Here is a 15,898-nt window from a genome sequence, read left to right as displayed (position 1 = left end):
GTTTACACTGTTTGTCTTCATGATGGATTCTTTAAGTATTATAAAGTGCCCCTCTCGGTCTCTCTTTATGGCCTTTGTTTTGAAATCTACTTTGTCTGATACAAGTATGGCAACCCCAGCCTTTTTCTCATGCCCATTTACTGGATAATTTTTTTCCATCCCTTTACTTTCAGTCTATGTAGGTCTTTTGTTCTGAGGTGGGTCTCTTGTAGGCAGCATATGTGTGGGGCATGTTTTCTTATCCATTCAGCTATCCTGTGTCTTTTGATTGGGGCATTTAGTCCATTTACATTGATAGTTATTATTGATAGAAACTTACTCATTTTTTTCCCTTTGTACCTGTGTTTTTCTCTTTCTCATTCTTTTTCTTCATCTTTTTAAACCAGTCCCTTTAGCATATCCTGTAGTGCTGGTTTCGTGGAGGTGTTTTCTTTTAGCCTTCCTTTGTCTGTGAAAGTCCTTATTTCACCTTTTATTTTAATTGAGAGCCTTGCTGGGTAGAGCAGCCTTGGTTGTAGGCCTTTGCTTTTCATTACTTGGAATATTTCTTGCCCTTGGAATACAGACCCTTTTGGCCTGTAGTGTTTCTGTTGAGAAGTCAGCTGCTAGCCGTATTGGGGCTCTCTTGTATGGTACTACCTGTTTCTCCCTTGCTAAAGAATCCTTTAGGATTCTCTCTTTGTTTTTGATATTTGCCATTTTCATGATGATGTGTCTTGGAGTGGGCCTCTCTGGGTTCCTCTTGAATGGGGCCCTCTGTGCTTCCTGGACCGGTGAGACTTTTTCTGTCCTCAAATTGGGGAAATTTTCCATCATTACTTTTTCAAACAGGTTTTCTATCCCTTGCTCTTCTTCTTCTCCTTCTGGTATCCCTATTATGCGGATATTAATGCATTTCACATTGTTCCGCATTTCCCTAAATGCCTCTTCATTCTTTTTAAGTCTTTTTTCCTTTTCTTGTTCTTTCTGGGAGCTTTTTTCTACCTTGTACTCCAGCTCGCTGATTCGATCCTCTGCTTCACCTAGTCTGCTTTTGATTCCTTCTACTGTGTCTTCAATTCAGAAATGGTATTCTTCATATCCTCTTGTGTCTTGATAGTTTCTGCGTCCTTTTCCAGGTTGATATGGTTTGCTGTAAGATCCTGATAGTTTCTCTGAAGTTTCTCAGCAGTTTCTCATAGTTCTCTTTGAGCTGACTGAGCCCATTGAGCTTCCTTAGAGCCATTGTTTCGAATTCATTATCTGATAGTTCCCTTGCCTCTATTTTATTTAGCTCTCTGTGAGGATTCCTCCTTTTCCCTCATTTAGGGAGAACTTCTTTTTCTTCCTATTTTTGTGAGAGAGATTTTGGGTTTGGTTTTTTGTTGCTTTTTTTTTTTTTTTTTTTTGTTACTTCCTCAAATTGGTCTGTTTAGATTTCCTGACTTTGTTGATTAAATTTGTATGGTAGTAGGCGGGTCTTCTTTTAAATTTTCTTTTCTTTCTGGATCTGCCTCTGATGATGTCAGTTTTTGACCCTATCTGACCTTGAGTCATTTGTTTGAGCGGTCCAGGAATCTACTGTCTGTGTCTGTCTCCTGTAATTGTTAATGTGGTCACTCTGTCCTCATCTGTCAGGCGTAGGCACCACAGGGCGGAGCAGTGCCTCTTGATGGCGGGCCTATCATGTTCTTATAGGTTGTTGTCACTCAGGGGAATAATCTGCCTGAGCAAGATGGCAAACATGGAGGTGGGGGGAGGGCGGGGCGAGGGGGAAGATTCAGCACTGGGACTCTCAGGTTATTCCTCCAGTTCTTTCCCCAGTGCCCCCATCTCCAGTCTCTTCTTGAGGGTCTCTGGGCAGCTCTGTGACCCCATTTGGCCAGGGATCCACTATTTCTGCAGATCATTTTGTGATCGGGGGGTGGACTGGCTCACGTGCCCACTTCTGCCTCTTTGGGGGCGTGGCCTGCCTGCCTGCACAAAATGGAGACCATGGAATGGGGAAGGAGTCAGCCCCAGGAATACCAGCTAATCCTCCAGTTCTTTCCCCAACGCTTCCATCTCTAGTCTCTCCTCAAGGGTCTCTAGACAGCTGTGTGTCCCTTTTGGCCAGGGATCCTCTATTTTTTCTAGCCAGTCTGCACTCAGCCCCCAGCCCCCAGCCCACACGTGCACAAGCTGTGTGCGGAGCGCACAAAAGGCAGGATTATTGACCCACTTATGCCTGAACGAGATGTGTAGCTGCAGAGTGGGAGGTGAGTTATCACTGGGGCTCAGCTGGGCACTGTCTCAGGTCTCTTCACAAAGTTTTCCTCACCCATCTTTCCTCAGGCACCGGCCCACTCTGCTGCCACCTCTACCCAGAGATCAAGGAAGGCGGCTGCCACTGCAAATTTTTGCGTTGGCCGTTTAAATATCTCTTTGCATCTCCAGCCGTCTGTCTCTTGCAGAGAGCGCCTGGAAGCTTTTGGGGTTGCGTTTTGTCTGTGCGTTTTCCTGGTTCTAGCTGCTGTAGTCTAGGGGTCCCTGTTTATGATTCAGACCCTGTTCTTCTCAGGGGGATCCAACTGGCCATTTCAATGTCCCTCTCGTGCTGGTGCCCATGGGCGCCCAGCCCACCCTCTTGCAGCTCCACCGCACTTCTCACCTGTTGAGATGTGTGAAAGCTGATTTCACTGTTTGTCCACAGCAGGCCCCTCTCCCTCTATCTTTCCTTTGTTTTCCAGGTGATTTCTCCACTATTTAGTCACAATTACAGTTTGGTCCTGGGAGGAGGTCAGCGTGACTCCCAGTCACTCCTCCGCCATCTTTCTCTCCTCAATATGTACTAAGTTTTGTTATGCATTTGGGCCTGTTTTTAGAGTCTGTCTTATTGATATGTTGAAACTAAATGGTTAATTATTACAACTAAATGTATTTTAATATCAGCAAGCACAAATCTACTCCCTGTTTCATTTTTTTTTATTTATGTATGTGTGTAGTATTGAAACTAGTATATGATATTTTCTTCTGTTATGTATTTCAGCTAATAGTTGTTTATTTAAAGCATTTAAATAAATTTTTTTTACCATATTGAATTCACATACTAATAGTTTTTCTGTTGATTGTCTTGGATTTTTTTTTCTGCAAGTAATTTTCTGTCTTTCAAACTTTTGTTTGTTATTTCTCCTTGTTTTATTGTATCGTCTCTGCAACATTCTTAAAAATATTTGTTGAACTTAGTGGGAGACTTCTTGTGTTACCCCATATAACATGATACTTGCTTTTTTGGCTTGTATACTCCAAAAGTTGATAGTGCTAAGAAAGAAATATTTGCAAATATCTTCAGTACTTCAATTACCAACTCATTCTTTTTATTGGCATGAGTAGAGAATCAAGAGTGGGTATGTAAGCATATTCTTATTGCCAATAGCAATTCTTTTTATAAAATCTTTTTAATTATCTAATTATTCATAGGGAATTCAGTAAGGGCACATGTTATCTTTCTTCTTTTGTTTCTGAACTCCTGTTTTCTTCTTTTTCTCTGATTCATTTTAATATATTCATTTTTGCTGCACTTTCTCTTGTTAACTTCTAGAATATATATGGGAAGTAAATCCTTTGAAACTCCGCATGTTTGAAAGTATCCTTATTCAAGGCTCACACTTAATTATTTGGACATTGAATTCTACTTTAGACATACTTTTCTTTCTGCATTTTGATAGATTTTCCCATTATCTCTATTCTCTTGGTATTGAGAAGTCTGATGTAATTCTGATCCTTAATCTAATGTATATGATTGAAGTTTTTTTCCTCCCTTTAGAAACTTGAGGTTAATATTTTTTTCTTATGTTTTTAAAAATCTTGTTCTCACTGTGCTAGATGCTTTTGGCCATTTTAATCCAGAAACTCATGTCTTTAGTTGTAGGAAAATTTCTTACATTCTCATTCTTTTTAGTACTTTTCTCTTTTTTCTACAACCCCAGTTACTAGATTATTGGACATTCATTGATGGTCCTTTAATTTTCCTATCTTTTAGTCTCCTATTTGCCATCTGAGTCTTAATCTTGTAATGATTCTTTTGACCTTTGAATTTCTTTCGCATAGTTTTTAATTTTAAAGACATCCTTCTTGTACTGTGGATGTTTTTGTGTATTTCATGGACAAATTATTTTTTTTCAAAGTTTTTGTTACTGCCTAGTTTGTTTCTTCCAAGCTGTTTGATTCCTGTTTTCCTTTTTCTTTTTTTTTCATTTTAAGGTTTTCTTCATGTATGTGGAAATTCTTATTTATTTGCTTATGGTTACAATTGAGATTCTAAAAACTGACTGTATGCTCTCTGTGTTGAAATGGTGGGTAGGCTGGTAGTCTGATTATAGGGTGTGAGTGAGTGTGTATGTCTTTTTTTTTTTGGCTTTCAGTAATTTATATTTTCCAGTTGCAGTTGGTGTACAGTATTATATTAGTTTCAGGTGTACAACCAGTGATTACACATTATATAACTTACTAAGTGATCACTCTGGTAAATCTAGTACCCATCTGACACCTTACATAGTTATTATGGTATTGTTGACTCGTTCCCTATGCTGTACTTTACATCCCCATGTCTATTCTGTAATTACCAAATTGTACCTCTCTTAATCTCTTCACTTTTTTACCCATTCCTCCAATCCCCTTTTTCATCTGGCAAAATGTTCTCTATGAGTCTGTGTCTGTTCTGCTTCCTTTTTTTTTTTTTTTTTTTTGAGATTCTACCTGAAGGTAATATCGTATGGCATTTTTCTTCCTCTGTCTGACTTACTTCACTCAGCACAGTAATACCCTGGGTCCATCCATGGTGTTGCAGATTGCAGGATTTCATCATTTAAAGTAATTGTTAATAAATACGTATTTATTGCCATTTTATCAGTCATATTTTTTATTTTTCTTCTTCTTAAAGAAGACCCTTTAATGTTCCTGAATACTGGTGTCATGGTGATGAACTTCTTTTTTTGCTTTTTCTTGTCTGTGAAGCTCTTTATATAGAGTAATCTTGGTTGTAGGTCCTTGCTTTTCATCACTATGAATATTTCTTGCCAGTCCCTTTTGGCCTGCAAAGCTTCTGTTGAGAAATCAGATGATAATCTTATGGGAGCCCCCTTGTAGATACTAACTGCTTTTCTCTTACTGCTTTTAAGATTCTCTCTTTTTAATCTTTGATATTTTCATTGTGATGTGTCTTGGTGTGGGCCTCTGTGGGATCACCTTGTTTGGGACTATCTATGCTTCCTTAATTTGTATGTCTGTTTCCTTTACCAGTTTAGAGATGTTTCCATCATTATATTTTTCACATAGGTTTTCAATTCTTGCTCTCTCTTCTCCTGGCATCCCCATGATGTGAATGTTGGTACACTCGTTGTTGTCCCAGAGCCTTTTTATGCTATCCTCATTTTTTTCTTTTTTGCTGTTTTAGTTTGGTGCTTTCTGTTTTTTTCTCCTTCAAATCTCTGATTTGATTCTCTGCTTCACCTATATTACTGTTGATTCCCTGTAATGTAGTCTTCATTTCTTCCTGGTTCTTTTTTGTTTTCTAGTTTTGTTTTTTTATGTTTTTTATCTCTTTGTTGAAGTTTTCATTAAGTTCATCTGCTCTCCCCCTAAGTTCACTAAGCATCTTTGTAACCAGTGTTTGAGCTTTGCATCTGTAAGATTGCTTGTTTCCATTTTGTTTAGTTCTTTTTCTAGTTTGTTCTGTGCTTTAATTTGGGACATATTTCTTTGTCCCCTCATTTTGGCAGCCTCCCTGTATTTGCTTCAGTGAACTAGGTAGAGCTGCTTCATCTCCCAGGCTTGGTAGAGTGGCCTTTTGTAGTAGGTGTTAGGTGTCCTATAGCCCCAGTAGCAGAGCCTCACATTCACTAGAGCTGAACACTTCAGGTGTGCCCTCTGTGTGGCCTGTAGTTGAGCCTTAATTGCTGTTGGCACCTCAGTTGGAGGAATTTAGCCCCAGGCCAGTTGGCTGCAAGGACTGGCTGACCACCTTGAAGGTGCTCAGCTCACAAATGGGACTGCAGTGGGGCTCTATTCTGGTGCCCACTGTTTGCCACTTGAATGTGTCACTTGTGGAGGTGGTTGGGTGGTGCTTTGATGTGGTCTGAAGCTGTCTCTGAATCCTCCTGGGAGGTGCAGGCTAAGGTCACCAGCATGAGCTACAAAGCAATCTGCAAATGGCTGCTAGTTTTGCTGGGCTTGTAGGTGCACAGGAAAGGCCAGGCTGCTAACCAGAGCTGCCAGATGCTAGTACCAGGCTTGGGGCCGCTTTGTAGGAAGTATGGGGCATGCCAAGGCTAGATGCTACTTGTTTGAGAGATTTTAGGAAAGTCTGAAGCATGAGCCAAAGCAGGCTGTTAGTGTTAAAAAGCCACTGGAAATGGCTTAAATTGGACCTGGAAGTTGGGTGGGGTGGGATCTCAGGGATTCAACACGGCAGGCTTATCAGCCCTGGCCAGGATTATGGAAACTCAGATCTGGCGCCTGCCTGCTCTGTGCTGGGAGGCTCAGAAAAGGAACAATGTTCTCCACGAGCACTTCTGTTTGGGAGAAAGCTGCCCCTCAAGCCCTTGTCCTATTGCCAGACAATTCAGTTCCTCTCTGTATGTTCCTGGTGCCTTTGTTTAAGCTGCTGCCCCAGCACTAAACCTCAGAGCAAGCGGGTCCGAGTAAGTCTGTGCACAGCCCTGTAAGAGGAATGCCTGAGTCTCGAGCCACTCACCAACTCACTCAGCCATAAACCCCAGTGGTTTTTACAGCCAGAAGTTACGAGGATTTTTCTTCCTGGTCTGGAATCAGGGGCTGGTGTGGACCTGGGACCCCCTCACTCCTCTGGGGGGACCTCTGCACCCCTGATATCGCTCCTTATTATCTGCCACACCTGAGTGTGGGACCAGCTTGTTCCTTGTCTCCATCTCTCCTACCGGCCTTGATGTGGCTGCTGCTTTATATTCTTGGTTGTAGGACTTAACTGTGGGGTAGTCTTCAGGCAGATATGAATGATAGAGGTTGTGTAGTCTAGTTGTAATTTTTATGTGGTTGGGGGAAGATTCGAGGACTGCATTTACCTGTGCCACCATCTTGACTAGTGTGTGGGGGGGTGTGTGTGTGTGTTTACTGACTATGGAACCTATCAGTATTTTTTAGGTCTTTCTGCTAGGCTTGTCAAATTCATTATAGAATACTGTAATCTTTCAGTTTTCTTTGTAGAAGGCATAGATTTGGCTGCTGTCTTCCAAGAGTCTCTGAGAAGACAAAGAGGGCTCTGGGTGAAGGGAATGGGTTTCAGCAATCAGCTTATGTACTCCTACTTAATTCCTCTGGTGTAATCAGCTTATGTACTCCTACTTAATTCCTCTGGTGTCACTTTGATATTTCTTGTGTGAGCTGTGACCCTTGAGCCCCTAGATGAACTTTTGTTTTACTTCTTCCAGAGATTTATACCTCCAGTTTTAAGGTAGTGATGCAGGTTGGTCTTCTGGGTACTAGTAATTGGAAAGGCAGAGCCTTTCCTTTTTTTTTTTTTTTTTTGAGTCCCTGTTTTTATTCCCATTTCTTATGGAGCCTGGTACTGCCAGTTCCTAAGTCCTGGAGGATTAGAGCTGTGTCTCAGTTTTCCCCATTTCAAGCTTGGATTCACATTTCTTTGAGTCTGAGGTTAATTATTTGTCCTTCTTTGTAGCTTCCATACTTTTTATTTTATTATTTTCTCTTTTGTTCTTTTTTCTTTGGATTTGTGGTTTTGTCTTATTTTAGTGTATGCTTTTTTAGTAGGTTTTACACAAGAGTAAAGATTAATGTGTGTATTTAAATTTGCCTTTTTAACTGTGTTTTTTTATATATAGAGTTATTTATGTAGCACTGATTTTCCTCAAAATAGGATTTTACTTCACCAGCTAACATATTATATGCACATAATGACAATTTTTTTTTCTGTATTTTAAGACTTTTTTTTTCAACATAGAATGGATACATGGTATTCTCTTGGATGCATGTAACATCAGTTAATTTCATGTTAGAAATACTGAAATTAGTTGTGTATGTAAAGTGAGTTCTGAAGAGTAATGATAGGATGGTAAAATTATAGAGTGTTATATTTAATGAGAGGTGAATGAATGATTACATTTTTCTTTTGTACCTTTTAAACCTTAAAATACTTTTTCTTTTAGGTGCCATATAATGTGTTGAGCTATAATAAGGAATGATTTTGTCAAATTTTCATGAGTTATGGTGGCTGAAAGATCAGTTCTGTCTTGTGGGAAAAGAACTGTAAGTAATCTCAAGTAACAAATTCATCAGACTGATTTTTAACATCTATGCTTATATAAGACACATTATTGATTATTCATAGGAATGTATTTAAGATACTTAATTCTGTTAGCTTTAATTATACAGACTAAATAAATCAAAAGGAGAAGTTAGATTTTATATAAAATGATTATTTCCGTATAGTATTAGCATTGCCATATTTCTTGAAGTGTACAAAATTTAATTTTTTTTTTAACTTTTCAGAAACGGCAGCACAAAAGGAAATCTATATCAATAAAATATTTTATTAAACGAAAGAGATTATATAAGAACTTTGAACCAGCAAATTCAGCAAACGAGGGAAGAAACGTGTTAGCTGTAAGACATGTTTCAAATGAATCAAAGTCCAATATCTGTAGACTCCAGAAGACAAAAGTTTTCAAAAACATTTTCAAAACAGACAGGTCAGTGATAAATAACTTCTCCAGTAATAGGGCTAGGCCTGAAATCCAATATTAATTGAAAAATTAACAAAACAGATTGAACTAAATTTTTTTCATAAAAAGTTCTAAAAATATCAAATTTGAATTAAATTTTCTTCAAATTTATACTGCCTTGCCCAGAGCAAAGTAGATATCTTTCAGCCTTGATGCCAGCTTTTCTCATATCCAAGGGATGACAGAAACCTTACTTGAAGCAAACTAGTATTTTGTTGAAAATGTGTATCAGCATCAAAGTCAATTTCTAAGATCTGCTCCTCAGTAATATATTGGACATTCAGCATTCTCACGTACCAGGATACGAGAATCCTCTCAGAAGCTACTTAGAACAGGAGGATCTGACTCAGGAAAGATGTCCATTCAGGAGAAATCAAAAGGAAATCCCTCCAATGTTATTAAAAAAAGCGATGATAAGAATTTAGAAGCACAAATCCAAGGTTCTCAAAAGAATGTAGCTAAAAAATCAAATCCAAAGGAAGCTATAAAATCACTGGTTAAATTTTCCAGTGAAAGTAAAATTAATCAGCCTGAATTAGGGATATGTATGAGTACAAGATCAGCAACGGCAGCATTCAATGATGAAAAAGCTAATAAGTCCATTAATAAAAATACGGTAATTGTGAAGAGACATTCACAACAAGAATCTACAAAAAAGAAGAAATCTAAGAAAAAATCAATGCATGAGACCCCTAAATCGAGTGAACAGCTTAACCGGAGATCACAAAGACTACAACAGCTAACAGAGGTTTCAACAAGGTCTTTGCGTAGTAGAGAAATTCAGGGTAAAGTTCAAGCAGTTAAGCAGAGTTTGCCGCCGACAAGAAAAGAGTACTGTAGCAATACTCAAGGTAAATCTAATAATGTTAAAACAAGTCAAAAACATGTGAAAAGAAAAGTGCTGGAAATAAAGTCTGATTCTAGAGTGGATGAAAATCCAGTCATTAATGAAGTGATAAATTCCCCAAAAGGAAAAAAACGCAAAGTAGATCATCAGACAGCTTCTGCTTGTAGTTCTCAGTGCACAAAAGGATCTGAAAACCGTCTTCAGAAGAATGCTAAAAAAGAGGAAACAAACTCTGTGCCTGTAACTTCTGAGATAAAAAGATCAAAAATGGTTACTACAGTGGTCTCTAAAAAGAATGAGATGAAGAAGTCAGTTCATTCACAAGTGAATATTAGTTCAAAATCTCAAAAAAGTCCGCAGCCATCAGTGCCTGAACAAAGTGTAGATAATGACCAAGCAGGAAAGAGCAAACGAGTTAGCATTCTCCAGCTCTGTGAAGAAATTGCTGGTGAAATCGAGTCAGATACTGTAGAAGTGAAAAAGGAATCTTCACAAATAGAAAGTGTAAAAGAAAGGCCTACAGAAATAAAATTAGAACAGTCTGATACTGAAACACAAATACTTCATCAGAAGGAAACAAATCAGGATGTTCAATGTAATCGTTTCTTCCCCAGTAGAAAAACAAAGCCTGTGAAATGTATACTAAATGGAATAAACAGCTCAACTAAAAAGAACTCTAACTGGACAAAAATTAAACTCTCAAAATTTAACTCTGTGCAGCAAAATAAGTTGGACTCTCAAGTTTCTCCTAAATTGGGCTTATTACGAACTAGTTTTACATTACCAGCATTAGAAATGGCTCATCCAGTGACTCAGAGTACGCTTTTAGGGACAAAACCACATGATAAAAACAGAGCTTGCCAGCAGGAAGAAATGAAAGAAATTAATTCTGAGGAAGTTAAAATTAGTGATATCACAGCTGAAATTAATAAAACCACAAAAAGGGCTCCTGAAAATTGTCATTTGGATAATCAGATAAAACCACCTGACTCACCATTGGATAACCAGATGAAAGATTATTTTGAATCAACACCAGATAAGGTAATCTATTTTTATTATGCACAATAGAGGTGTCTGAGTACTTTCTATTAAGAAATAAGTGTTTACAACATTTTATCTTGGGAATCATTACGAGACTGAAGAGTCATTTGTTAATGTATCCTATCTGTTGTTAGCAAGAATTTTATTGACCCAATCTTGTAGTGAGTATTAGAACTTAATGAGTTCTTTAGATGTCTCTCATTTACATGAATGCTTCTCATTGTTTCCTCATTTTCACCCTCCATTTTAACTTTATTTGAGGCATAAACCTTTTAAATTCTAGCTTTTCTTTTTCACTTAACACAGTAATATGTTTCATTTTTATGTTACTTGTAACAATAGAAACTATGTTTCATAGTGACTAAAATGTAGAACTTAAAAATGGGCTCAATTCTGACCAACTATTAAAATTACTTTTAGCTGGCACAAATCAACCTATGTTCCTCACCTGATAAAATTTAAAAATTAAACATTTCTATTGGTAGGGATGCTTTTGGTTTGCCATTTTAAACAGTTGGCGAATATGTCTGAAAGATGTAAATAATTCAATCTTCAGTCTAAGAATAAAAGTATAGTGGCTTAGAATTTTTAAAATGGAAAAATAAATGAAAATCTGATTAAAAGAAACTTTAATGAATTATCTAAGGCGGTAGTTTTCAAACTTTATAAAAGCAGCTAAGACCATTCTTTATTAAAACTTTATTGTTGACACTATTACTGGTATCTTCATTTTCTCCTCCTTTGCCCATCTCCACCTAGCCTTCATGCCTTCTTCCCTCTAGCCATCACTACACTGTTATCTGTGTCTAGGGGTTATGAGTGTAGGTTCTTTGGCAAATCCCTTCACTTTCTTTCATCCAGTTTCCCTCTCCCCCTCCCTTCCTCATTCTCCTGTGTCCCCTCTAACAGCTTAAGTCTGATCCATGTATCCATGCCTCTGTTTCTCCCTTGGATGTCAGTTTATTTGTTTATTTTGTTCATTAGATTCCACATATAAGCATGGTCATATGGTATTTATCTTTAACTGCAGCTAAGCCCATTTCTTTTCAAATTAAATCATAGGTAAAATATCAATATATAAAACCAATGAGAAGACATATTCATAGAGTCATGGAGCTCTTTAATATGATTTCTAAAAACACTAATTTGTTTCATTTATTTAAATTTATAATGAGAAAACTGGGAGTAATAAAGGAATGAGATTAAGTTACATGTTTGGTGGCACAAATAGGATTAGAATCCAGGTGTCCTGAATCTCAGCCCAGAATTCTTTGAATACAACATATTCTGAGCATTAGAAGATTTGAGAAAAAAATTATGAATAGAGAAAAAAGTCATGTCATCTTAAAGTTTTGAGAGTAATTTAAAGTTCTCTTAAGAATCATTTTGATCTAGGAGCAAATCTGAATGAGTGAGGAGTCTGGGCTTTATGCCAGAAGCCATGAAAATGCAGATCATTGCCTATTCTCATGTACTAAATCAAAGTGAACTTAAAGGGAACAGACACCATATGGTATGCTTAGATTTTATTTTCTGTACAAGTGGGACTGAAAGCATCAATTAAAAGATAATTATTTAGTGCCAGTAATTAGAAGAAAGAAGTGAGTGGTAGTATGAGTAATAAGTGTGGCTACTTGTAGAGACGGGGTGGCTTTTTTTATTCGGCATGTTTTGTCTGCAAACTTACAGCTTACACTCCACGGGTTGCTGGAAAGCGTATCATCTTAACTTCTTAATGCATAAATACCTGTCCAAACTTGAAAAGCAGGCAGTTTATGTAGAATATATTGAAGAATAAGAAATGTAGTTCATTTCTTTGGACTAAACTGTACTGAAGTAGAGATGCTTACTTAGACCACATTATTTTAACCTATATTATTGATTTTACTAAAATGTGCTTTGGATTTACACAGAACCTCTGTCTTGAACATTGTGAGAAACAGTCCTATAAAACTATGTTAAAAATTATATTTACTCTTGAATGTTACATTTCAAAATTTCCAGAGTACTGCAGAGATTAACATTACACTCATTTCTACCATCATAATTTGACAAAAGTTAACATTTTATTGAATTTGGGTCTTTTAAAGTAAGAAAAGTACATTACAGATAAAAGACCATACCTCCTCCTTTCCATTCAACTCTCTTCCCAGAGTTAAACGTGTTCCTGAAGTTGGTGTGAATGTTTGTGCTTTTATTTTTATGATTTTACTGTGTATTTGTACAGAGCCATAAAGAATACTCAGCACTGTGTGTTTTAAATGTTGATATAAATGCTAACAGTTTGTGTGTGTAGAAGAATGTAAAAACAGGCCTTAGATAATTTGAAAACGTTTTCTATGGCTCTCTGTAATTTTGCTCTTTTAATTATACAGTGTCGGTCACAGCTATACTGGGAAATGATGATTGTTAAAGTTAAGCATCTCATCTGATGGGCCTTCTGTGAATTCTTTGGGCTGAATATAAATTATTCAGACAGTATGGATTGTAAAGCTCAATTATTTTTTGATTTGTTTTTTAAACCAGTAACTTACTAACTTCCTTTTAATGCAGATTAATTAGTAATATACTGTTTTTGTTGTTTTTAATTTTTCTGCTTTTTCAGGGAAAAAAATGTTCATCTTTTTAAAAAAAAATAAAATGTTACAAAATAAAGTTACATATTCATTTTAACAATCTCAATACAGATAGATGTATAATGCACACATACAGAAAGTTAATTATTTTCCTTATTTCCATTATTTTTGAGATAGTGTTAATAGAGATTGGAGTTCATTTTCTTTTGGAAGTTACTGAGTACCTATTTTGTCAGGGTTCTGATTTAGGGGCTCTTAGGCATAGAGAGATAGATATAATAATGGTCTTTGCTCTTAAGAGTTACAGGAGATGAATAAAAAACAAATAACTGATTCAGAACAGGAATGATAATGTCACTGGGCAGGTACAGGCTAGGAGCGGGTCTGCCTAAGGCTGGCCTGTTGTGTATGGGTTCTTGACTTTGTGCAGGAAAGATCTCACTGTATGAGTCCAGGTGATTTTGAGAGTAAGTTTATTAAGGCTGGGGACAGTGAAACAAAGGAAGGACTTAGGGTAGAAGAAGCAAGAGGAGAGAGCATAGGTGGCGTTCTGCTTTGGCTCCCTGGAAATGTTATAGGAAAGAAGTGAACCAAGGTGGGGCTGCTGTTAGGTCACTGTGAAGTGAAAGTCACAGTGACAGAAGTGAGCCAGAGTGGGGCTGCTTTTTAAAAAATGCTTACTGGAAGTCAGAAAAATGGCCTTGGAGATAGGATTGCGGGTAAGCCTGGGACTAAATGCTGCTACCCACTGCTCCGCTGGTTGCAGGTCTCATGGGAACCGTTAGAGTTTAGGAGGAAGTAAAAAAGTTCATGCCCAAGAAAGGGTATAGGTGTGCTCTAGAGTGAGCCCACACTGGTATCCTTTGTCTTGAGGCTTTTATCTCCTATGGGGGAGAATCTTTGAGGAGGGTTTCAGCAGAATATTCATCAGTTTTCCGTGTGCATTTTTAATACACTGATACATCAAAATGAGTATATAGGGGTATTTGGTATTGTTCTTTGATCTACTTTATTGTTTTACATTTATCTTGGGTCTGTCTAGCTCTAACTGAGTTTCTGTTATTTGTCCCCCGACTTCATCCTTTGCTTTGGTTTGCACAAATGGCATTATTTGGGTCTCTGTCCTCTATCGCCCTGACCAGGGTGGTTTAAGCTGTATTCTCTGGTTAGGGAGGGGAGGTATAAACCATTTGCTCTCAAGTGTCCTTGGATAGGGAAGATAAAGTCTTATGATTCACTAGTTGGCTGTAAGTTGTTCAGGTTATTTGGTCTTGTTTAATTATCTTATCCCAGTTTCCCCATTCCACTTGCCTAGGAATTTTCCTTGCTTCTTATCCTGCCTCAGTAAGGGCCAGAAAGACATGAAGTAAATGGAGAATGATTACAAATTTTGAAACAGGGATGGAGGAGCTTGGAAAAGGTTTTATGGAAGAGGTTGATATTTTAAGTAATGAATTGAGTTTATACAGGGAGAAAGGTGTTCTAGATCAGCACTATCCAGCAGAAATATAATGTGAACCACATATATCATTTAAAATTTTCCAGTAGCCACTTTAAAAAAAGAAAAAAGAAACTCGCAAAATTAATATATTTACTGTCATATAAACACACTGTTGTTTTAACATGTAATCATTTTTTAAAATCGTGACATTTTACCTTTATTTTTTGTACTAAGTCTTAAAAATCCAGTGTTTGATTTACATTTATAAGATCCCAAATCAATCTGCTAATCACATTTTAAGTGCTCAGTAGTCATATGTGGCAGTAGCTACTATATTGAGCAAGGCAGGTTTAGATAGGTAAAACTCAGAAAAAGTATAGAGCCAACTAAATAGGAACATACTGTGGGAGAGGTGAGTTTTTTCCTTGAGCATGAAGGGGAATAATGGGAGCTCATGCTGAGACAGTGGCTTGTGGGGAGATCATGAAGGGACTTTTAAGGCATATCTAGGTGAATTACTTCAAATAAAAAGAATTACCTTAAATTTTCTTAGTGTGCTAAAATCACCAAAAGTATATTGGGGTAAGACCTAAAAGTTGATGTAAAAGCAGTATTATTAACATTTTGAATTATGTGTTCAGAATTTCAGCTCATGTTTGGAATCTAAGCTGGAAAACAATCCAGTGGAAAATAACACTACTGTTTCAAGAACTCTGCTCAGTCAAGCAAAAATTAATACAGGGGAGAGTAAATTTCCAGGTAACACTTTGAAAATATTTGGATTTCACAGTGTTCAGAGATACGTTTTGCAGTATAACAGGAAACCAGATGGGCTACCAGATAGGCTTGTTAAATCATTTTTAACCATTGCTTATGTTTTTCAAATGTGTGATTATCACCATTATTTGAGGGAAAATTGTTTCTGTTGATTGACTTATTTAAAGAACTTAAGTATAATTCTTTGACTTCCTACCAAAAGTTGTTTTGTTTTAATAAATCTTTTGTTTTGTTTGTGACTTACTCTCTGGAGAAGTGTTACTTAATGAATTGCTTAAGTTAATGGTAGCTACTTATTTCTCAGATATAAATGATTGTGCTTTACCATTTCAGGTTTTTATCTTCAACCCTCAGTTACTCAATTTTCCATTTTAGTGATTCTATCTTTGAATTAAAGATTTAATAAATGCTGTAATTTTTCACTTATACCATACGAAAATTTATTTTTGTAACCTTGTGAAAAATTTTTGACTATATATTA

The 15,898-nt window shown here is 37.0% G+C and overlaps 1 protein-coding gene across 2 annotated transcripts in view; it reads left to right on the top strand.

The window, feature by feature from the left end:
- Window positions 1-15,898, top strand: part of ESCO1 (establishment of sister chromatid cohesion N-acetyltransferase 1) — a 69,533-nt gene that overhangs the window by 15,996 nt on the left and 37,639 nt on the right. For both annotated transcript variants that reach the window (XM_054583435.1, XM_054583434.1), the window contains 3 exons: window positions 8,160-8,259; window positions 8,503-10,623; window positions 15,282-15,399. In XM_054583435.1, the coding sequence (XP_054439410.1) occupies window positions 9,091-10,623; window positions 15,282-15,399 (1,651 nt within the window). In that variant the 5' untranslated portion in view covers window positions 8,160-8,259; window positions 8,503-9,090. The remainder of the gene's footprint in view (window positions 1-8,159; window positions 8,260-8,502; window positions 10,624-15,281; window positions 15,400-15,898) is intronic.

This window comes from Pteronotus mesoamericanus, unplaced genomic scaffold, assembly GCF_021234165.1.
Source record: "Pteronotus mesoamericanus isolate MK-2021 breed Mesoamerican mustached bat unplaced genomic scaffold, CSHL_Meso_final contig_74, whole genome shotgun sequence".
NCBI classification, from domain to species: Eukaryota; Metazoa; Chordata; class Mammalia; order Chiroptera; family Mormoopidae; genus Pteronotus; species Pteronotus mesoamericanus.
This window is presented reverse-complemented; position numbering and strand designations above follow the sequence as displayed.